Genomic DNA, 23,490 nt, shown 5'->3' on the forward strand with positions numbered 1-23,490 from the left:
CTTCAAAGTGTGATGGTAAAGCCTGGCATTGCCATCAAATGAATGCTTAGAAGAGGAGCCTTGCTTTATTGTCAGTTGTATTTACAGGAAGAAACAAAGAGTAGTAGCTTGTTATTAAAAGGTAATTGGCAAGGTGCTTGTTGGTTGATATCGTGTGAATATCCTTTGTGTACAGAGATCTCATAATTACATTAATTTATACAAATTATTCATGCCCATTGCTACATGAGACATTCTTGAGTACATGTTCTTTCTTTTCTGTGTATACTATAGTCATGTATAAGTCTAGAAATTTTAGTATAAAAATCAGGTTCTACATTCACAGGTCTAGAGCACAGGCAGTCCCTGAGTTACAAACATCTGACTTACAAAGTCGCTTTTTAAATGAATGTTCTTAATTAATGTTTTATTTTGTTTTAATCCTAATTGTTTTAAATATTATGTTTCTTGGCATCTAATGGTTGTCGATTGTGAGGCTGCCCTGAGTTCTTCCCAAGGGCGAGAAGGACAGGATATAAATGTCTGAAATAAATAAATAATAAATAAAGGACTGATAGTTAAGAATGGGGGTGGGACAACAGGAAATGAGATAAATCTACCCCTTGGAAGGGAAATTTAACTCTGAAAGAGTTATTGTGGGGAAAAGGTGTCTCCACTGAAGGTTTATCCCCAATCCATAATTTCACATCAAGGCAATTTTTTCAAAATACAATTATCACAGGGACAGAAAATGAGGTGAAATCTTAACTGGGGCTCAGACAGCTAACAAACACCACCGGGTATTACCCTTACCTATGCTATCCAAAGCATATATATGTATTATCTATATATCTATATATATGGCTAGAGTTACCTGTTCAGTCTTACATACAAATGCCTGTCTTGTTTGTAACTTGGGGTCTGCCTGTACTGTATTTTAATGCTTATATTTCAATATAAATTTATTGTTTAAATATAAGCATTATATATTTTTATTGGGGGAAAAGGCCTTTCCTTTTCTGAGTAGAGTGGGTGAGTGGCAAAGCTTAGGTCCATCCTGGGAAAACCTAAAAGAAGTACAGAAACAAATCCCCTCTACTTTGCCAAGGCCCCACTGTTGAATGTCTGGGTTAGAAAATCATGACAGTGGCAATAGCAGATGACTAGCCCCCTGGGCCAGTGTTGGTGCTTTTCTCTTTCTGTGGAATAACTCAATATTTCCATGGGTCATATTAAAATCCATAATTTTGTCTCCAAAACTGTTCCTTTACTTATGCATGAGGTTGACTTATACACAAGCATATAGCGTAAATGTTGGGATGCTGTAATAACTGCAGGACATTTGCAAATACAGATGAGCTCTGAGTCTTCTTAAAAATCGTCAAATTCTTCAGACAGAACACATTTTACAGTTTATTTTGAAAAGTGATTTATTTATTTATTTATTTATTGTATTTATGTACAGTAGAGTCTCACTTATCCAAGCCTCGCTTATCCAAGCCTCTGGATAATCCAAGCCATTTTTGTAGTCAATGTTTTCAATATATCGTGATATTTTGGTGCTAAATTTGTAAATACAGTAATTACAACATAACATTACTGCTTATTGAACTACTTTTTCTGTCAAATTTGTTGTATAACATGAAGTTTTGGTGCTTAATTTGTAAAATCATAACCTAATTTGATGTTTAATAGGTTTTTCCTTAATCCCTCCTTATTATCCAAGATATTCGCTTATCCAAGTTTCTGCTGGCCTGTTTAGCTTGGACAAGTGAGACTCTACTGTACCACTTTTTTCATCTCTGGGGGGACTCAAAGCAGTTCACAACATAATCCATGGCAAAATTCAATTCCTTACACATATAAAGCATCACATATCAAATGATATCACATATAACAATAGATTAAAACCATTAAAACTATAAAACTATAAATAATAGTCACAACCACAATATAAAATATTTGTATTGAATCAATCCCAAAGTTATCTTAACTATTTTCATATATTAATACCCCTTTATATTCCCTACAGGGATTGTTCTAAAAATATTTACATTCAATGCAGGCATACAAATGTATCAAATATAGTAAAGCCCAATATTTAAAAAAAATGATTTTCACTACCCTGCAAGACTTTGAGTACTGTGAAGGATAGTAGTAGTTAGCAGGATGCAAAACGTGGCAAATTTCACCTTGGCTACTGTTAAGGATCAGATGAATGACCTCTAGGAAGCTGGAAGAGATCCAGAGTTAAAACATTTTCACAATTCTTTCTTTCATATTTATTTATTACTAGGGTTATTAGAAGAAGGCATTGTTTGTTTTGGGATGTTAGGTAATATCAATTAAGTTGATCAACAGATCTGTCATCAGCTGGATTTAGTGCTATCTGGATAAGGGTGAACTACAACTCCCCAATTCCCAGGGCAATCACCCCAAACCCTGACAGTATTCGAAGTTGGCCATGTTGGGTCTGTGACCCAAGTTTGGTCCAGATCTGTTGTCAGCTATGTTCAGGGCTCCCTGGATAAGGATAAACTACTAGTCCTAGATGCGAAGTCAATCACCCCCAAAGTAGGCCTGTATGCACAGTTGGCCATGTTGGGTCTGTGTGCCAAGTTTGGTCTAGATCTGACGTCAGCTGAGTTCAGTGCTCTCTGGATAAGGGTGAACTATAACTCCCAAATGAAGGTCCATTCCCACTAACTCACGCAGTATGTTCAGTTGGTCATAGGGCTTCTCTGTGCCAAGTTTGGTCCCAGTCCATTGTCGGTGGGGGTTACAGTATCAGTGAACGTACTTCAGGTCCCATCATCTGTGGCAAGTATGGTCCTAATCCATCATTGGGTGGGTTCACAGTGCTCTTTGAATGTAGGTCAAGTACAACTCCTGTAAATCATGGTGAATTCTCTCCAAATCTGTTGTTCAGTTGCTGATCAATTCCTCTGTTAACTGCGTGCCACAGGAAAGGGTAGGAAAGGGTTAAGGGAGAAGCAGTGGGCAGGGACATGCAAATTATGGAACCCTGAGATGTCCATTCTGGAGGAAAAACAGAACATCTAGGATGAAATAGTCACCACATGAAAGCCTTCACTTGGGTGGGGGGGCAGAATGGTGCTTGTGGAGGACACTGACAGGGTTTGGGCTACATGTTCATAGCGTTCACTATAACCTGAAATGTGCCTTGGAGGGAGGGCCATGTGTGTCTCCTGCTCAGTGGGAACTATAGATGTTTGTGGAGGATGGGAGGTCTATCTGCGTCTCCTGTATTTTTATTTAGATGTTCTCTTCGTTGTCTAGTTACTTTGTTGTTTTTGTTCTTGTTGTGTGCCTTCACATCATATTCAATTTATGGTAACTGTATTTGCTTTCCAAGGCTGAAATAGTGTGGCACGCCAGAGTTCACTCGACTTCTGTTCTAAGTTCAAAGTATTGTTTTATATACTAGTGGTTTTATTTTGTATTGTACTGTGTGTTTATTTTATGTGTTGTTTTAGGCACTTTGTGCCATATATAAGCCACTCCGAGTCCCTTCGGGTAGATAAAGATGGGGCACAAAATTAATTTTTTTAAAAAAAAATCATTATTATTCTATGGCTGAGTGAATCTTGGTTGAATGCTGAGCTGGGATACTGGTGGAATATAGGGATTACCTTAATTCACCGCATAATAGTCTCACTTTTTCCTTCCTCTTTAAAAAAGGGGGTGCGACTGGAGAAATTGGGTCAAGGTCTAGGAAGCCTCCCCTAGCTGCCTCCTTTGCCTGATTCATCAGGCAGTGCAACTGTTATGTGAGGAAAGCATAAATCCTAATTTTGGCACCCCAAAAAAAGGGGGCGAGGTTTATATGCAGGAGTGACTATTATGCAATGAAATGCAAGTACTTCACTTTTGGATCACTTTGGTAGGGTTCCTGTATGTGTGGCCATCAAAATATACCAGGAGGAAGGAACAAAGGTTAACAGAGATAAATATACATGTCTGGGTTTTGCTCATCCTTCAGCTTCTCTTTGCCTCTTATCAGGATGTTACAGAGGTAAACATTTTAAAATAGATCAAATGTTGACATGTGCAGAAGTACAGGGAACCTCTTGTGAAGGTGATTGTTCTGCTGAGTGATAAGGAGAATTGCATTACATGTCTTCTGTCCGATTGGAAATATGATGAAATGGAGAAGCACAAAAATATTCTCATGACTTGGCAGTTTCGTGCAATCAGCTGAGTTTGCACTCAATGATAAGCAGCAGCTTCTTACATAATTGGTGTGTATTCTTACTGAACCCTGTCCAAAAATAGGTTCAGGTCCTAGTATAGCTCATTTAAAGTATGGAATAAAATCCAGAGTGGATTCACTATATCTCTGCTATGGAAGCCTCTCTCAGCCTCTGCGATCAACGTATGTGTCAGCTCATTTAAACTGCTACACAGAGAGAAGAAAAGCTAATTATTTGTCCTACCACTCCCAAAAATGCCTAGCCAGTATGTCCGCTGGTGTTGTTCGAAGGGGGAGGAGGAAAGTATGAGAGTTGAAGACCATATAATTAACTTTGCCAGGCTGTATTCACAACAGGGTGAGTGAACCCTTAGTAAAAGATCATATAAATATAAATGTTCAAGATGGCAATTGCATTAACCTGCTTCTGTGTACAAAGAAGAGAAGAAGCAAGGAAAAACGTATTTATAATCACTCTGAAAGGTATCAGAAGGTTCCCCGCTGCGTATACTGTGGGCTTGTCTACATTAGCCAAATATTAGGACTCACCCCGAATGGTTGTGTTTAAAATTCTTATTCTCATTATTTATTTACTCTATTTTTATCTTGCCTTTCTCCCAGGGTAGGGACTTAAGCTGGCTAATGTTAGATATGAAACAATGTTAATTACAAACAGTGTGAATACATTAAAACATCAATTTAAAATTACAAAAGACCAAGTAAACAATGCATGCTACGAAAATCATTAAACATTAAAACATTAAAATGTATTCAAACTTTGTACCCACCTTAAAATCCCAATCACACCTCCTTTCAGAGCCCAACCCTCATCAGTTTTTACATGCATGATGGTAGAGTTGGTATGTGGCCGTACTGGCCTCTCTAGGGAGAGAGTTCCACAGGCTCTGTGTTCATGATGCTTACCTGCTTCCAGTGAGTATCCTGGGACCTGTGGGTTTAAGCTGGATTTGCCCTACTTTGGACAAAGTTGAAGAATATTCTGAAGTTTGCTGGAAACTCTGTAATATCCTGATTCTTTGGGGCAGCCTGGATAGCTAGATTGTTTTGATTTGGCCCAATCCACTGTTCAGACAGAACACTCTTGCCATTCCTCTTTTCTTCCACTCATCAGAACAGGGAAAGGGAATTACCTATCTCCTACCTATATCCGTGATCGCATCTCCTTCTATGAGCCAGTGCGGACCTTGAGATCATCCGGGGAGGCTCTTCTCGCACTCCCACCACCGTCTCAAGTGCGGCTGATGGGGACGAGGGAACGAGCCTTCTCGGTAGTGGCCCCCCGGCTCTGGAATGCACTGCCAAAAGAGATCAGGCAATCCCCTACATTATCCAATTTCCATAAGGAACTGAAGACCTGGTGGTGTCGGCAGGTTTTTGAGTAATTACATTGGACTATCGCCGATTTCTGGGCCTGAATATATTGCACAAGATTTCCCTAGCCTTAAAATTATGCATTTTAATATATTGGGTTTATGGTTCCCGTCCCCTTGATCTGATCATGTAAGTGTTATTTATTGTTATAATTGTATTATTTTACTTTGTTTAATAATGTGTTATTATGTTGTTATGTAATGTTTGTGTTGCTTTTATGACTGTAAACCACCCTGAGTCCCATCCGGGAGATAAGGCGGTATATAAATAAAGTTTTATTGTTATTTATTATTACTTGTTGTTCTGTTGATGCTGTCACCACTCCTAATTGGACACAAAGCTTCTGGCCACCACAGGGTCTCTGTCGATATCAGAATGGGATTCCTCTGCAACTAGCATGAAGAAGAGGAATTATCCCCCCCCCCTTCCTGATTGCATACATATCTTGTACTGATGTTGGCAGAGGCATCTACATGACTTGGTGATCTCTCCACCGTAATTCATGGCTGTGTGGTCACTAGTCCAGATGTTAGAATGGGGCTCCCATGTGACCAGAAAGGAGGTGGATTGCCCCTAACTTCATGTTGGTTGTCCGGGTGTCCCATTCTGATGTCACCAGTGCTACCCACAGTTGTTAGGAGCTTGCACAGAACTCAGTGGCCAGCTAGGAGTAGTGACAACACAGGGGAGGTGATATCCTGAAGCCTGGAAGCTGGAAAATGTTAAATTGCCTCTGTGTCTTTGCCTCTGTGTCTGCCTGTATGTCATATGGCATTAAATGTTTGCCATGTATGTGTACATTGTGATCAGGGCCGTAGCCAGGAAAAAAAATTGAGAGGAGTTTTGAAAATTTTGGGGGGGGGGTTGAACCCCTGACCCACCCGCCCCTCGGGTTCAGACCTGTCAATATCTGCTTGAGATAGTGCCTGGAGGGACTCTTAATGTTTTACGTCTCATAGACTTAGCATGGGGATTTGGTTAACCAGTTAAAATTCATGAGTAAACCAGGTTTTTTTTTTACCTGAAAAATTTCGGGGGGGGGGGGGTTGAACCCCTAACCCCCCCCCCCTCTCGCTACAGGCCTGGTTGTGATCTGCCCTGAGTCCCCTTCAGGGTGAGATGGGCTGAAGAGTAACGAAGATTTGTTCTTTCATGTGTAATTTACTACTACTCCATAAGTAGTAGTCTTTTATTTGAAATTTGTAGCCCTTAGCTGGCTTCTAGGTTGGATTAAAGGCTAACTGATTCCTGTCATTCATTCATTTGTTTATTCCACTGGCTGATTCTTGGGACAATTTGAAAGTGTAGTCTGACAGTGCTAGCTATAATCTCTTGGCCTGGTTCCTGGCAGCCATGCTGAACCGTGGGGAAGCAGTGCAGTTGTGATGGTGGTGGTAGAACAGTAATTTTTTCTATGTAACCTTTCAAGTAAAGCTTATATCTGACAAGTGTTATAGACCAGTATAGTCAGGGAGGCTTATTTATTCTTCTGCATTTGGTGCCATGAGGTTCCTCGACATTTGATCCTGGCCTCTAGGAATGTTTTGCAAAAGGAGTTTGATCCAGTTCTGTGCATGGTTGACTTCTAGGAATTTCAGTTATTTTTTCCAGCTGTGGATTATAGATATAAACACCAAGGCAACCTGATCTCACCAGTCACTTCCATGCTCCATTTTCATGTCTTGCTTTCCAGCTTCCTGGGGCAGCTGTTTGGCCTTTTCTAGAAGTGGAATGCAGAGCTTAGAGGTGATGGAGGAGAGGCGTTTTTATATACAGAAAAACAGATTAAAACAAGCAATACTCTGATATTTCCCCTTGCTATTGACGATCATATTTAGATCGCATGACCATTCACTAAGCTCCACTAAAACAGCATTACTGTGAATTATTCTGTTTTCTCAGATTATGCCCATTGCATCTGCTTGTGCTGAAAATGTTGTGAAGTAATAAATAATGTATAACATCACACTTTCCATTCCAAAGCCCATTTCTTTTTGTGTTATGTCTTTATGAAAATAGGTGCTATTATTCATCTCTGCAAGCTAGAAGTCTTCTTTGGTTAAAGAGGGGGTATTTTAAAATATTTTAAAAATATAGATAAGTCATTTATTATTGCACAGGGTGAGGTTATATGGATGCATGGTTTGAGACAGGCTCAGAGTCAACCAATTGGCTTAGTGATTAAACAGAAACTGGAATGCAGATTTCTACTGTCATACACGATCAGATTAGTTCTCAACCTGGGGTCCCCAGATGTTTTTTTGCCTTCAACTCCCAGAAATCTTAACAGTCGGTAAACTGGCTGGGATTTCTGGGAAGTGTAGGCCAAAAACATCTGGGGACCCCAGAGTGATAACCACTCTGTATTTAGATTAAAGGTAAAGGTTTCCCCTGACGTTAAGTCCAGTCATGTCTGACTCTGGGGGTTGGTGCTCATCTCCATTTCTAAGCCAAAGAGCCGGCGTTGTCTGTAGACACCTCCAAGGTCATGTGGCCAGCATGACTGCATGGAGTGCCATTACCTTCCCGCTGGAGCGGTACCTATTGATCTACTCACATTGACATGTTTTCGAACTGCTAGGTTGGCAGAAGCTGGAGCTAACAGCGGGTGCTCACTCCGCTCCCGGGATTTGAACCTGGGACCTTTCGGTCTGGTAGTTTAGATTAGATACTCTGTATTTCTGAAGTATTCTCTGAAACAGAGCTTTCCAAACTTTTCAGGTTGGTTAACTGCTTTTTAGACATGCATCCTTTCGCAACACAATAATTCAGTTTTATTAGCAAACTGAAGGTTAAACCAACCCTTTATAAGAGTTTCATACCCCCCCCCTCTCTCTATATATATATATTTCATGTAATCTTTACTGTATAAATAAGGTTTGGAATTTTTTCCTTGACACTTCTTATGTACTACAGTTGATTCCGGTGTAGCCACTCCAAGTGGTACATCACAAACATCTGTGTCAACAGATTTTATTTTTTTAATTAGAAACTTATCTATTATAGTACTACTACTAATAAGAAGAACAACAAGAACTACTATGAATCTCTTACTGAGCATGTGTGGACAGCAAAACTAAGAGCATTCCACGCAGCCATATAACCCAGAATATCAAGGCAGATAATCTACAATATCTGCTTTGAACTGGATTATCTCGAGTCCACACTGCCATATAATCCAGTTCAGTGATTTTATACAGCTGTGTGGAGGGGGCCTAAGAGAAAGGGGAGAACAGATACGTTTCCCTCAGCAGCCTCCCCCGCCCTCCAACAATGATATTATGAAGAAATGTGGTGGCGCATTCATGATACTTTTTGGATGAAACCTTCAGGTAGTCTAGGAATTTCAGAATGGTTTGGTTTACTTTGGCTTATCTGACTCAAATTGCTTCTTGCCACTTGTCATTGTTTGTTTTGAACAAAAGGATTGCTGGAACATGTTCTTCTTTTTTCTGGCGTAGCAAGAAACCTATCCCCCCCCCCCCCCCCCAGCACGAATTTTTTGTTATAGGAGAAATGCTCTCAAACACATCGGCCTCATTCACTTCATTAACCAGACTGGTGGTATGATTTGCAATTTAGAATATGGAATTGTGCATTTCCTTCTTTTATCCAGGTAGAGAACCAAGGTTTAGCATGGTGTTGTTCCTAAAATATTAGGAATTTAGAAACAGATTTTTTTTTTCTGTGTCAGGAGCAAATTGAGAAATTTCAAGTTGCTTCTGGTGATATAGTTGTAAAGTATGGAATAGGGTTGGAGAAGAGAAATGTTAGCATGTATGGTCTGCACACCACAATCAACAGCTGGTGGACTTAATGATGCCAGAAAGTCTGTGGAATGGAATTTTCTTATGATGTCATTTCTACATCATGAAAAGAATCTGGAACTCTCACCATAATTTCTTCTGGCCATATGGATGTGTGAAGGGCAGGTATTGCTTCATTCCATCTTGTCATGGCAATGACGGGGGGGGGCTTTCCCCCTTCTTCAAACCTCCCAGTTTGAACAAAGAAAGCAAGTACCTGTTCAAGCTTCCTATAGACACAAGGATTTTGTCAACTAACCTCTGTGCTGGAAACATATAAAGACAGAAAGTTCACGGACTTTGCCTGCCACTTCAATTGGCCAGCGATTCATTTTTGTTTAGGGCAAGATGAGAAAAGCCATAGAAAAAGTTGGTGACATCACCAGTGTAGGATCAAACAGGTATGGTAAAATCAGTTTGGCACTGTAACTAAGGTCCCAACTTTTCAAACCAGTTGGGATAAAATGGCCTTTGAGATGCTTTCTTGTTTATATTGATGACAAATATACCAGTGCAGAAGGAAACAAAAGTAATGAAATTGCATGTTATGTTATAGAAGGAATTGTCTAGGGCAGTGGTTCTCATCCTGTGGGTCCCCAGATGTTTTGTCCTTCAACTCCCAGAAATAGTAATCGTTAGTTAACTGGCTGGGATTTCTGGGAGTTGTAGGCCAAAACACCTGGGGACCCACAGGTTGAGAACCACTAGGGCAACTTATACTGAAAACATATGGTTCTATAAAATTATTTATTGGAAGTTTGATTCATCTACCCCACAATTATGGTAGGCAGAGGCTCTAGTGTATTAACATAATGAAAGTAAGCATTAAAATCTGTAGGATAAAAGGGGAAAGGGCTATTTACTGATTTGATTTCGTAAAGTGCCATGTACATTTGATGGAACAAAATAATATTTTTTTAAAAGTTATCTTGTCTCTCAATTTCTGTTTTGTAGCAATGCAAGACCGGAATGTCCAGCACCACTAGATGCCATAGGGGACATGGGAACCAATGACTTTTTGGAAAATGAGGGGCATGAAAACTTGACTCATGATCTCAACAATGGCACCACAAGTGGCAATCTGGAAGCAGCCAGGAGGTTGGCAAAACGACTCTATCATCTGGATAGATTCAGACGCTCTGATGTAGCAAGGCATTTGGGGAAAAAGTAAGTCCTGGCTTTCTACTAGAATTATGTTCATATAACACCTTTGGAATGATCAGGATGAACTCATGGCTTGTTTTGTTCTTCTTTCTTTCTCTCTCTCGGTTGAAGCAATGAGTTCAGCAAACTTGTAGCTGAGGAATACCTCAAGTTTTTTGATTTCACTGGCCTTTCCTTGGATCACTCCCTCAGGTATGACACCATCTCTTAAATATCACTTTTTGAGTTGTATCTCATCTATTTGGAACTTTGTATGAGCCTACCTTAATTTACACTTACACTTGCCTAATTCTGAATGAAGAAAAACCTCCCTCCCTTTCTCTTCAGTGTTCACCTTGGCTTGACCCTTTTCACTCCTTCCCAGGACCCTCCCAGACAGGCCCTGTATCCCAGGATCTGATCCCAGGTTTTCTGTTTATCCCAGATTATCTGGAAGTGCAGACTAATATAATCCATCCTAAAACAGAAAACCTGGGATCAGATCCTGGGATATAGGGCCTGTCTGGAAGGGCCCCCCAGAGTCTGACTTTCCTCTACCCCTTCACTATAACGTATAATCCACCTCCCTTACTCGCCCTGGTATCCTCAAAAAGATTAAACTACAAGCACCATTTTCCCAACCAGCATGACTGGAAGTTGGGGAATAGGAAGCCACAATGACTTTATTGCCTGAGGATGGTGGGAAATATATTATTATTATTATTATTATTATTATTATTAACTTCATTTCTACCCCACTCTTCTCACCCCGCAGGGGACTCAGAGCGGCTTAAAACATACATTTAGGCAAAAATTCAATGCCTCATTATACAAAGCAAATAAAACATAACATAAAATCAATAGAAATAATCAACATATAAATACAATTTAAAACCATTAACATTAAGTTATTAAAAAATAAAACAGCATCTAGATACACCTGCCCCCGCCCCTCCCGTCATGATCTTAAGGTCTTCTCTGGCTCCCTTGGATGGTGCAATGTAATCCATTGTGTCTAGGCACAGAACTTTGGGAAAAGTTAGTTCCTTTAGTCCACTGTCCTGTTTTTTGAAGAGATGGGTAAGGATTCCGCAGCATGGTGTAGAAAAAGAGGTGTCACAGGGATGCACAGTGTTGATTGAAAGATCCAGTCAAATACCTGGGTAAATCAAAAAAGGAGTTTTATATCTTTGAAATCTAGTGATAGTACATTTCTATTCCTTGCTCTAGTAATTATGTCATTCTTTTGGTCCTCTATGTGTGGTCCTTGATGCCAGTTGTTGTGTTTGCAGACATAGTGTCTGAGATAGAAACAGATGACAGAATCATTCCAAGAGCTTGTATTTCTGGCAACTTCTGTGTAAAAGACCCTCTCCCACCTGGTCCTCCCAGCTGTCCTCTCCCCCGCCCCCCCCCCCAAAATCAGGCAAACTTCTGGTACAGTTGGTCAACTGTGATGATATTTCATATGCCATTTCAGAGCAAGCCTCTTACTTTTTTCCTCCTTCCTTTTCCTCCTTTCCTGACCACGTTTTTGAAACCACTTTCCTAAATTTCTAGCTTCCCTTTTTTATCTCTCCTGTGACATCCTCTCTTTCTAAGTATTCCATTATTCTGACTATTCTTCCTTAGTATCAAAGAACCTCTTTTTACCCTTTGTCTCACTAGTGAACTGTGTAATATAGAAGTTTGGCCATGTAGCAAGTCGAAAGCTAGCATGATATAATGGTTTCAGCTTGTCAAACTGTGTGTCTTGACTCCAAATGGTATCCTCTTAGATCAGTGCTGGGATCACGAAAAATTTCCATAAGGCATTGATATCTATATCAAAATGCTACGAGAATGGTATTGATAGAAAAAACTTAAATATATGTTCTCATACAGATTTAGTGTGTATATTCATAAGACAGTATGCTTGTATTGCTGAGCATTTTCTTTACAGTCCCAACTGGGTACAATCTTATTATATAGCACATAAATCAAAGCATACACCAATTTCAAATGGAAAACAGTCCAAGAATATGGTATATATACAAACACAACTATACAACAACAAGTAATCACAGGTATAGTGCCTCGTTTCGGATGATCCTTTTTCAGGTTGTGTATGCTTCTAACAGATCTTTAACAGTCTTTTGATGTATGGTTATAGTCTTCTTCAAACTGTGTTCTCCGAATGTTCTCGTTGTTGACTACGATATGTTGTTGTGGATATATTGCTGTCTCTCTTAATCTTAATTATGCTTGCTTAGTCCTGCTTCAATTCAAGCCCTTTCCATGTTGTTAGTATTCTAAACATAAACATAGGCACATACTTATAGTGAGTGTAATTGTACCAAAATAGATACATGTAAACACCCCATATGTTATCCAATTCTTAGTCTAGTATATACAGAAATATAAAGAAATTTACAGAAATAAAATTAAATTGACTTACATGTGGTTGCACATGCAGAGCTTTGTGCGTTTTTTCCAGCTTGCAAGTGCTGTCTGGCTTGCATCATGACCTAAAATACTCTGCTCAATACAGATAGGAGGTGAAGTCAAGCCTATCATTCAGTCCTTTGGGGAATACAGAATTTAATTTAAAGGTCCAGAAAGTCTCCCTTTGTAGAAGAAGTCTTTTTCTAACATTCTAACATCCAGCCGCCGGGCCTTAGTTTGCCATGTCTGGTTTAACCCATTGCATCATCGTGTCTCCTATAGAATGGATTGATGTTATGGTACACAAAATAACAGCAGAGATTTCTCAGTGAGTTGAAGGTCGCTTAAGAGACAACACAATGTTTCCTATTGTGTAAAAACTTATTACTATGTTGCCTTTGATGCATCTACTTAATTTTTGTTATTACAAAATAAAAACCTGCAGTACTTCTTCAACTGCAGCAAAAGTGTTATGAATATTTTCACTACCATTTGTTCAATTGTCTTCCACCCTCTGAAAAAGCTATTGTCCCTGTCTGGTATTGGTGAAAGAGCTTTAACAGCATGCTTGACTTGGTGTTTTTCTCCCCTGTAAATTTCTTCTTAGGACATTCTTCAAAGCCTTTTCCCTCATTGGAGAAACTCAGGAAAGAGAGAGAGTGCTAGTTCATTTTTCCAACAGATACCATCATTGCAACCCAAATGCCATTTCCACACAAGGTAATTTACATTAATTTTATTTAAAACACTTATTTCCTTCATTTTTCCAGACACAGTCTAAGGTGGCAAATCAATAATAAAATACTAAAACCACATTTTAATCCAAAGATTAAAAAAAAACAAAAACATGATGATAAAGCTAAGAACAGCAGGGTAAAAATGGAAGACATTTACTAAAAAACAATCTCTAGCAAAATCAGAACATTTTTTTCCTCTAAGCTTAAAACTCTGCAATTAATTTCTGAATGCATTGGCTTAGATACCACTGTAGTTGCTACTGAATCATGTCAGTTTTTTGAGATTCAGTCATTATAAAATGGAAGTAGAACAATGGAGTTTAATAAACTCCATCGTGTAGGAAATTGTTTGGGGCAATGTTGGGTATTAAAGGAAGGTGTTGTTTTTATGGCCATTATTTCTACTATTGTTCCTGACCATTTTCATCATTGTATCTGTGTCTTTCACCATATTAAGGTAAAGGTAAAGTTTCCCCTTAGCATTAAGTCTAGTCGAGTCTGACTCGGAGGGGTGGAGCTCATCTCCATTTCTAAGCCAAAGAGCAGGCATTGCCAGCATGCCGCATGGAGCACTGTTACCTTCATGCCGGAGCGGTACTTATTGATCTACTCGTATTTGCATGTTTTCGAACTGCTAGGTTGGCAAATGCTGGGGCTAACAATGGAAGCTTACTCCATCCTCTGGATTCAAAGCACCAACCTTCCGGTCAGCAAGTTCTGCAACTTAGCGGTTTAACCTGCTGCACCACTGCAGCCCCGTTCCATCATATTATTTCATTTAAATGGAACAGCCTCTTCCTCTCTTTGTAAAGAGTGTAATTTAAAGAACCAAAGAGAAAGCAATGATGTTCGAAGTTCCTAAATGCTTTTCTTGCCCATCATTTTACCCTCAGCAGTTTCTCCCCCAAGATGCTTTTCTCCCAAATGGATTCATTTCTAGCTGGTGAAATATGTTTGGAGGGAAATATTGTGAGTGGTGAGCATAGAAAGTGAGGAGATATTTATCTTTGAAGCCTTTTAGTTTTTGAAATTGCACTCCTTTGTTTTATAGAAAGAAATGCCTGTTTATTGATTTATCACTGTTTCCGGAGCCTTTGTTGAGAGACTGAATTGAGAGACTACATTTGAATTTTGCCTTCTGTTTTAAATCCAATGATGCTTCTAAACAAATAGCTTTTGGCCACCTTCCTGCCCTCCATTGTTATAAATTGATCTTGTAGCACCTGTGAGACTACATTTACACTGTAGAACTAATGCATTTTGGCACCACTTTAGCTGCCGTAGTTTTACAAGATCTTTAGACTTCTTTGTCAAATGCTGCTGGTGCCTCACAAAGCTACAAAATCATAGGATTTCATAGCATTAAGTCAATGCAGTAAAAGTGGTATCAAACTTCACTAATTCTATAGTACAGATCAGTGATTTCCAACCTTTTTTTGACCAGGGCCCACTTGACTAGAGACCACTTTGACCAGGGCCCACTTGACCAGGGACCATTTTGTTCAGGATCACTCTCTAATATAAGTACCAAAAGGGTTATGAATCAGTTTTTGGTTAAGTTTCTATTCGGTTTGGTTATTTGGTGTGCTGATTCAGAAAATTGTATTGGCTAGACCATATCAGCTCCAGTTTCTGATATAGAACATAGGTAAAGGTTTCCCCTGACATTAGGTCCAGTCGTGTCCGACTCTGGGGGTTGGTGCTCATCTCCATTTCTAAGCCGAAGAGCCGGCGTTGTCTGTAGACACCTCCAAGGTTATGTGGCTGGCATAACTGCTTGGAACGCCGTTACCTTCCCGCCAGAGCGGTACCTATTGATCTACTCACATTTGCATGTTTTCGAACTGCTAGGTTGGCAGAAGCTGGAGCTAACAGCGGGCGCTCACTACGCTCCCCAAATTTGAACCTGAGACCTTTCGGTCTGCAAGTTCAGCAGCTCAGCTCTTTAACACATTGAGCCACCAGAGGCTCCATATAGAACATACCATCCAGTAATTGCTATCTGCTCACCCACAGAAAACCATATTTAATAATCTAGAGCTGATGTGGTCTATCCAATGCAATGCTCAGCTCTGAGGAAATTAAATAAAGAGGAAAGAGGTTTGCAGACCAGATTTTCATTCTCGCGGCCCACTGCAGGCCCATGGCCCACAGGTTGAGAACCACTGGTGTAGATGCACCCTAACAGGGAGGAAGAGGAAGAGGTATTAGCCAGGGCTGAACCTGCTAAACATGCCAACGTATAAAATACAGCTAAGTAGCTTAATAGAAAATGAAAATCATTGCACATAGGGACTTTTTTTTTAAAAAAAAAAAAACAACAACCATAAGATTAATAATAACAAACAATACCTAAAAAAATAAACAAATACTTTTAACTCTTGAAGTTTGGTATTTAAAATACAATTCTGATTTGCCTTGCTCAGTAGTTTGAAAAGGTTAATCACTGAATAAAAATACACATATATACATACGTACGTACATACATATAGCTACCATGTATAGTGGTTTGGCCACTGTGCTACAGATCTGGAAACTATTGCTTGAATCCACACTTGGTCATGGAAACTTACACTCTACCAGTTTCAGAGGAAGGTAGATGCCAACTCACTCTATGTGCCATAGGTCAGGGTTTCTCAACCTGGGGATTGGGACCCCTGGGGGGGTCGCGAGGGGGGTGTCAGAGGGCTTGCTAAAGACCATCAGAAAACATATTTCTGATGGCCTTAGGGACCCCTTTTGCAGAGAAGGCTGTAGGTGAACTACAACTCCAAAACTCAAGGCCAATGCCCACCAAAACTGAAGGCCAATGCCCTTCCAGTATTTTCTGTTGGTCATGGGACTTCTGTGTGCCACATTTGGTTCAATTCCATTGTTGGTAGAGTTACGAATGCTCTTTGATTGTAGGTGTACTATAAATCCCAGTAACTACGTTCTTCCAAATGACAAAATCACACCTCCCCCCCCCCCCAACCTCACCAGTATTCAGATTTCGGCATAGCAGGTATTTGTGTCAAATTTGGTCCAGCACTCCATGCAGTCATGCCGGCCACATGACCTTGGAGGTGTCTACGGACAATGCCGGCTCTTCGGCCTAGAAATGGAGATGAGCACCAACCCCCAGAGTCAGACATGACTGGACTTAACATCAGGGGAAACCTTTACCTTTTACTTGGTCCAATGAATGAAAATACATCAGCTATTAACATTACGATTCATAACAGTAGCAAAATTACAGCTATGAAGTAGCAACAAAAATAATTTTAAGGTTGGGGGTCACCACAACATAAGAAACTGTATTCAGGGGTTGCGGCATTATGAAGGTTGAAAACCACTGCCGTAAGTTGATATAGACCTCACAGAATTGGGCTTGTTTGGGAGTTTCACACAAGTATATATACATCTTTTTACATGCATACATTTGCTCAATAGCTCTGGAGATGGTACTGTGCTGTTCAAGCGGGACTCGTTCTCATGTTTGCTATAATCAATATCATCATCTCCACCTTTCCTCCTCCTCTATCATCATGCACATATGCTTTGTAGACTTATATGAGCAAAAGAGGCCATTCCCCATCCAGATCAGCTTACAGTTTGAATGTTGAGAAGCAGTGCCAACAAATGTAGTTCCATATACAGTAGAGTCTCACTTATCCAAGCCTCGCTTATCCAAGCTTCTGGATTATCCAAGCCATTTTTGTAGTCAGTGTTTTCAATATATCATCATATTTTGGTACTAAATTCGTAAATACAGTAATTACAACATAACATTATTGCATATTGAACTACTTTTTCTGTCAAATTTGTTGCGTAACATGATGTTTTGGTGCTTAATTTGTAAAATCATAACCTAATTTGATGTTTAATAGGCTTTTCCTTAATCCCTCGTTATTATCCAAGATATTTGCTTATCCAAGCTTCTGCTGGCCCGTTTAGCTTGGATAAGTGAGACTCTACTGTACTTAAATTTCAGCAGAAATAAAGGGTTTCAAGACGGGATTCAGAGAGAGGAATGGGAATGGCAGTGTATAGATGGGGAAAGAGTTCTAATCATGAAAAAAAAAACCAATTCTTTACAACTGGACTTGTGGGCAGGTCTGGTCTTGAGGACAGTTAATCTCATTGAAGCTGAATTTGGCTAAATCCTTTCTCTGCTTAACTGGATTGCAAGTTAGGTTGAAAAAGGAGAACTCCTACAACTGAGGCCCCATTTACACTGTCATATAAAATCCAGATTATTGGCTTTGAAACAAATTATATGGCAGTATAGATCCAACCTGAGGTTGTGCAGGTTGTTGGACTCCATACATCTTTTCTTCCAAGCATGGCTTGTCTTTTTTCACCCCTCTCTTCCTCCCCTTCTGCAAATGACTTCATTTCATGAGATTTCTGTCATGATTCATATCAGGCATTTCTTTATAAGCAAATTGCATGGGGGAGGGGGGGAGTGTTAGTGAGGCTGCAGGAGTCCCAACAAAACGTGAATCATTCTCTCATAACCAGCTGTGAGTAGTGGGAAGTGTGATTTACTCTCTCTTTCCTCTCGTAGCTTTTTATATGTCATGTTTCGGGTGTGTTTTCTCCTGCAGATGGTGTCCATTGCCTCACGTGTGCAATTATGCTGCTCAACACTGACCTCCATGGCCATGTGAGTATTCTGCATATTACCCTTTTCAGTTGAGATTTCAAAATGCTCTTTCAATAAATCTGATATACTGGACTGCTCCCCGCCAATGACCTCGCAATGCTGGGTTCTTGCAGCCAGAAATGCTTGGGGCAAAAGAAGTGAAATGATCTGTTGTCTAAAGCCAGAATTGCAACCCAGATGAATGGAGACCAGCAAAATTCAATAGACTGGACATTTCAAGGGGAAGTTGGAGAGTACATGCCATGGGCAAATAGAGACTAATAACTAGGAGGCAAACAAATAGCCCAGTCCTCCTCAGTTGCAAGTTACCAAGACAGATGGATATATTTTGAGAGGCCTTTCCAAAAGGTATACAGTCAACTGTCCACATTTGCCGGCTTACCTTTTTATGGATTTGATTATTTGTAGATTTGATTAATATGTTCATCTCGGAATCTCTAGGTTCTCTAGCATGAATGGAAAGTGACTTAGAGTAGCAAGTAAGGGTCTAGAGCAATAGTTCTCATGTGGGTCCTCAGATGTTTTGGCCTTCAACTCCCAGTAATCCTAACAGCTGGTAAACTAACTGGGATTTCTGGGAGTTGTAGGCCAAATCACCAGGGGACTCACAGGTTGAGAACCACTGGCCTAGAGATTTCTAGAGAGAACACTTGTCTAGAGATGTATAGGTCCTCCAGCACAATTCTGTGTCAGTTTCAATTGGAAGTTGCCCCTTCAGTTGCACCAGAAGACATAAAAATTCATTAGAGAGGTGTTCTTTAAGTTAATAAAAATTGTGGTTTTTTATTCATGTGTTTCTACTTTCACAGGGACTCTGTGTCCCTAATCCCCTTCAAAAATGGAGAGGCTTATATATTGGAGTAGGATGAGGGAAGCAGATTTGAATGGTCTTTCCTTGTCCCCTAGACTACCTTGCTTATCTGATCGGTTACTTGGCTTGAATTGCCTATGGTTTCTTCTACTGCCTTGCAACCTCAATAGTATGGGAAACTGGTAGCAGCCATGTGGCTCCCAGTTTTAAGCCCTCAACCACAGTGCAAAATAATTTTTCTTAAGAACCTAAATGTCTGGCATTCGCTCATAGAAACAGTACCCCTCCTTTTTTTAGTGATGGCATTTTATAGGTGTTATTTTCTATGGTGTAAATGATTGGGCTTTTTTCTTCTCCTGCAAGATCTCCTGCCAAGATTTCCATAAAGGCAGTTTGGCTATACTTTTAAGATAGAAACTCTTGTTGGCCTTGTGTATTAGATGAGGACAGGTTTTAGGTCCAAAATGATGGATCCTGGAACTGCCTTTGAAGATAGTTCAGAAGCTTTACATGGTCCAGAGATCTTCAGCCAGATTACTAACTGGGGCTTCGTACAGGGAGAGAACTACAGGGAGGCAGGTTTCATGCAGATAGGCCTTAAAATGACTGAAGATTGAGCCTTTAAAATTTCCCATTGTAGCCAATGGGCCAAATCTTTGCCGAATGAAAATGGCAACACAGCTCCCAATTTGAGTAACTTCCCAATAAACAGAATGAGGGATCAGCCGACAATGGCCCCGAAACGGCATGCGTTTTGGCCAAATTGTACACCTCTAGTGTTTTACTTTCTTCAATAGTAGAAGTAGAAGCACTGATAGAAAATTTCATTTGGGGGGGGGGGAATCTTATTTTGAAAAAGGAGTGCTGTTGTTGGCCCCATCCTGGTCGATGTTGTTGTTGTTGTTGTTGTTGTTCCCGCTGCTGGTGCTTTCAAGTAATTTCCAAGTTATGCTGACCCTAAGGCAGTGCTTCTCAACCTGTGGGTCCCCAGATGTTTTGGCCTTCAACTCCCAGAAATCCTAACAGCTGGTAAACTGGCAGGGATTTGTGGGAGTTGTAGGCCAAAACACCTGGGGACCCACAGATTGAGAACCATTGCCTTGAGGGAACCCAATCGTGGGAATTTCTTGGTATGTTTTGCTCAGAGAGAGTTTGCCATTGTCTTTCTCTGAGGCTGAAAGACTGTGTGTTGCTGAAGGGTTTCCATGGCAAAATGAGAACCTCATAGTCCTACAACCATGCTGGTTTGGCATAGCTTCGGTGTTGAACATTACTTTTTAGAGTTTTTACCTTGCTATGCTGTTACACTATGTTTTGACCACTAGATGGTAGAGTATGCATGCCATTTTCAAATGCTCTTTGGTTCATGAAATAAAATCAGAGTGTCATAGGATTATAGAATTGGAAAGACTATTGAGGCCAAACCCTGGTTCAGTATAGAAACCTCAGCTACAGCATCCCCAAGAGGTAGCTGTCTTTGAAGCTCTTTTTGAAGTTCTCCACTATCTCTCTAGCGATTTTGAAGGGGACCTTACCATCTCTCTAGGCAGATGGTACTCTTACTGTCAAGAAGTTTCTTCTGAGGTTGAATTCAAATGTACCTTCCTGTAACTTAAAACCATTAGATCTATTACTACTCTTGAGTATTTATTTATTTATGTACATCACTTTTACCACGCCTTTCTCCTCGACGGGACTCAAAGCGGCTTACAATAAATAGGCAAAAATGCAATGCCTAAAAACAATGTAAAAACAACAATTCATATAAAACAGATACCATTACAAAATAAAATCACATTATATAAAATTTTAAGCATGTTTTTTTTAGCAGAGAATAAACCTGCACTCTCCTCTCTGTGACAGCCCGATATATTAATATTAGGCCTGTGATCAATATTAGGTGTGATCAATGAAAAAAAATGCTTCAATAGTCATGAAATTAGGGCATGGGGGGATAGTTTCTAAAGTGTTTTCGAAATTGGATGGGATCTGTGTAATAACTATGAGTTAACTACTTTTTAGTTACTTTTCATTAAGTAATTAATATGCTAATTAATTAATGGTGCCAATGGGGAAACTTCAGGGGTGCTTTTCTCCCTCATTCTTAGAGCTATTGGTATGAAACTTGCTAAGACTATAGAATACATTTACCACTGTTAGCCCATCAAGTTTCAGAATGTTTCACTCATTCACTGATTTTTGGGGAATTTTCAAAATTTTTACAAACAACCATTAAAAAAACCATAAGAGCCATCTTCTTGAATTTTCTGTACAGTGACACAGTGACAGGGGATTGGATCATTCTCCCCAAGTTTCAGAAAAATGCATACATCTACTGATTTTGGGGATTTTTTTTAAAGTTTTGACTAAAAGGTTTTTTAAAGCCACAACAGTTATTTCATTAAATGATTCTCCCATTAACCAATAGGATTTCAATTTAGGGATTTCTTCCCAGCCTAGCACTGCTTTACTTACTTTTATTGAAGTATCAGTCAGTCCTCCTGTTTGCAGATTCAACAATTTATTGGAACCCTGGCTGCTGCTAAAAGGGAAAAATCTCTCCCCTATCTTAATTGGAGCTTTCTGATGCTGAGCAGAATTTTGGGAAATGTAGTTCTGGGCAGGGCCTTTTGAATTCTTGGCCACAGGGCTCCTCTCCTTCCCAAACTACATTTCCCAGAATTCTGTGCTCTCTGTGTCTTTCCCAGCTCACTCAGCTTTGTCCTGCCCTTCTGCTTTCCTCTCTTCATGGCGAGAGCCTATTCATTTAAAGAGGGATGGCAGCCTTTTTGGTTTCCCATCGCTTGTGCTCAAAATGAAACTGACTTTGATAGGCTTCTGAGCATTACAGAATTTAAATGAAAAAAGTATTGGGTGAGGTTTGATTCTTACGTTTTTGCATCCTCCCTCCCCCCTGTTTCTTAATATCTGTTTGTATATGCAAAAATTACAAATTGGATATAACTTACTAATTAAAAACAAAATTTTGTACACTTCTAATGAATAGTGCTGACAGATGAATTTATGAATTCCTTTCTGGGTCTGGCACTGAAAGTATCAAATGAAAAAAAACAACAACAAAAAAAACACTCTTATGTATAACATATAGTAGCAACTTTGGTCCTCTCTGACTGGTGAGAATAACTGGGATGCAAGGTAACAATCTCTGGTGGATTTGTTATTTCACGACAAAAATGAATTGTACCTTCCATACCACAGAAACAATATTTGTTTTATTTGTTTTATTTATATTTCCGTTTCGTACCATCCATTCAGATGGCACGAAATGGAAAGGCCCCCCTTTGAACAAAAACCAACTCAAAACAAAAGGCAGGTGGGAGCCGGTATTGTTTCCAAGACTGCTTTTCAGATCGATCGGCTGCACCCTTAGGCCTGGGGGCTTTGGCCCAAAGGAAAACAGATCTTTCAGCCCAGAAGACAAAACAGAACAAAAGTTTGACCTTCCAATTTTGGGAGGTCAGACGAAAATGGAACAGGGCCCCACCGAAAGCCGAGATACAAAACGGGACAAGGTAAGTCCCGAATGCACACCACTAATATCTACAAATCCATTTTTCCATGTCCAGGGGAAATGGTTTCTTATGGAATTTGCTAAATCCTCTAGCATGATTTAAGGTTTGCTTCTTCTGGAAGTTATCATAGGCTCACACTAGAGTTCCTAGTAAATTCCTAGCAGGATGCCTCTCAAGGAATATCTAGATCCTCCAGCACAACTTTAAAGTATTGATCAAATCCATCTTTGGGGTAAACATGTTCTAGCCAGAAATGTGTCCCCTGTGAATACAGTGGTCTCACTGTACATTAGGAAGGGTTACAAACCCATCCCTTTTTGTAAAACCATGCTCTTCTCATCACAGTTTCTATCATCTTTCCCCTCACTTGGTTTTGTCTTGTTTGCCCATGTTCCTAATTAACTCTTTTAGCTGTTGTAAGCCCGTTTGACTTGTTGCTGATATTGTGGTGTCTTTCTGATGTGGTGATACCACAGTTGCTTATACACAAATCATGTAGGGTGGCCACAACTAATAGGATTAAATTGCCAGGTCAACAGAGGATATTGAAGGTAATGAATTAAAACAGCCGAGTGGTGTTTAGAAGCAGCAAAAGTCAGGTGAACCGAATGGTCCTGGATAGAGCTGAAACACAATTATTTGTTAGGATGGGTTTTTTTTGGTTTGTGATGAATGAGCTGCCTCTTCTTACTTTTGCCCTATTCTGACTTTTTGCTACATGTCTTCAGGCCAAATTTCAGCCATTTTCTGAGAGTCCCATGGCTCTCTGGAGATGCTTTAGTGGAGAGCTTCCAACATTTTTAG

At 39.9% G+C, this 23,490-nt stretch overlaps 1 protein-coding gene across 7 annotated transcripts in view; it reads left to right on the forward strand.

The window, feature by feature from the left end:
• LOC100556496 (PH and SEC7 domain-containing protein 3) overlaps positions 1-23,490 on the forward strand; it is a 251,754-nt gene that overhangs the window by 86,810 nt on the left and 141,454 nt on the right. For 5 of the 7 annotated variants that reach the window (XM_062971516.1, XM_062971518.1, XM_062971515.1 and 2 more), the window contains 4 exons: positions 10,345-10,557; positions 10,666-10,746; positions 13,565-13,677; positions 18,284-18,342. In XM_062971516.1, coding sequence (XP_062827586.1) covers positions 10,345-10,557; positions 10,666-10,746; positions 13,565-13,677; positions 18,284-18,342 — 466 coding nt within the window. Of the gene's footprint in view, positions 1-6,325; positions 6,344-9,488; positions 9,792-10,344; positions 10,558-10,665; positions 10,747-13,564; positions 13,678-18,283; positions 18,343-23,490 lie in introns of those variants that run through there. The other 2 variants (XM_062971521.1, XM_062971519.1) reach the window with 2 other exon arrangements.

The sequence above is a fragment of the Anolis carolinensis genome, chromosome 2 (genome assembly GCF_035594765.1).
Source record: "Anolis carolinensis isolate JA03-04 chromosome 2, rAnoCar3.1.pri, whole genome shotgun sequence".
In the NCBI taxonomy this organism is placed as follows: domain Eukaryota; kingdom Metazoa; phylum Chordata; class Lepidosauria; order Squamata; family Dactyloidae; genus Anolis; species Anolis carolinensis.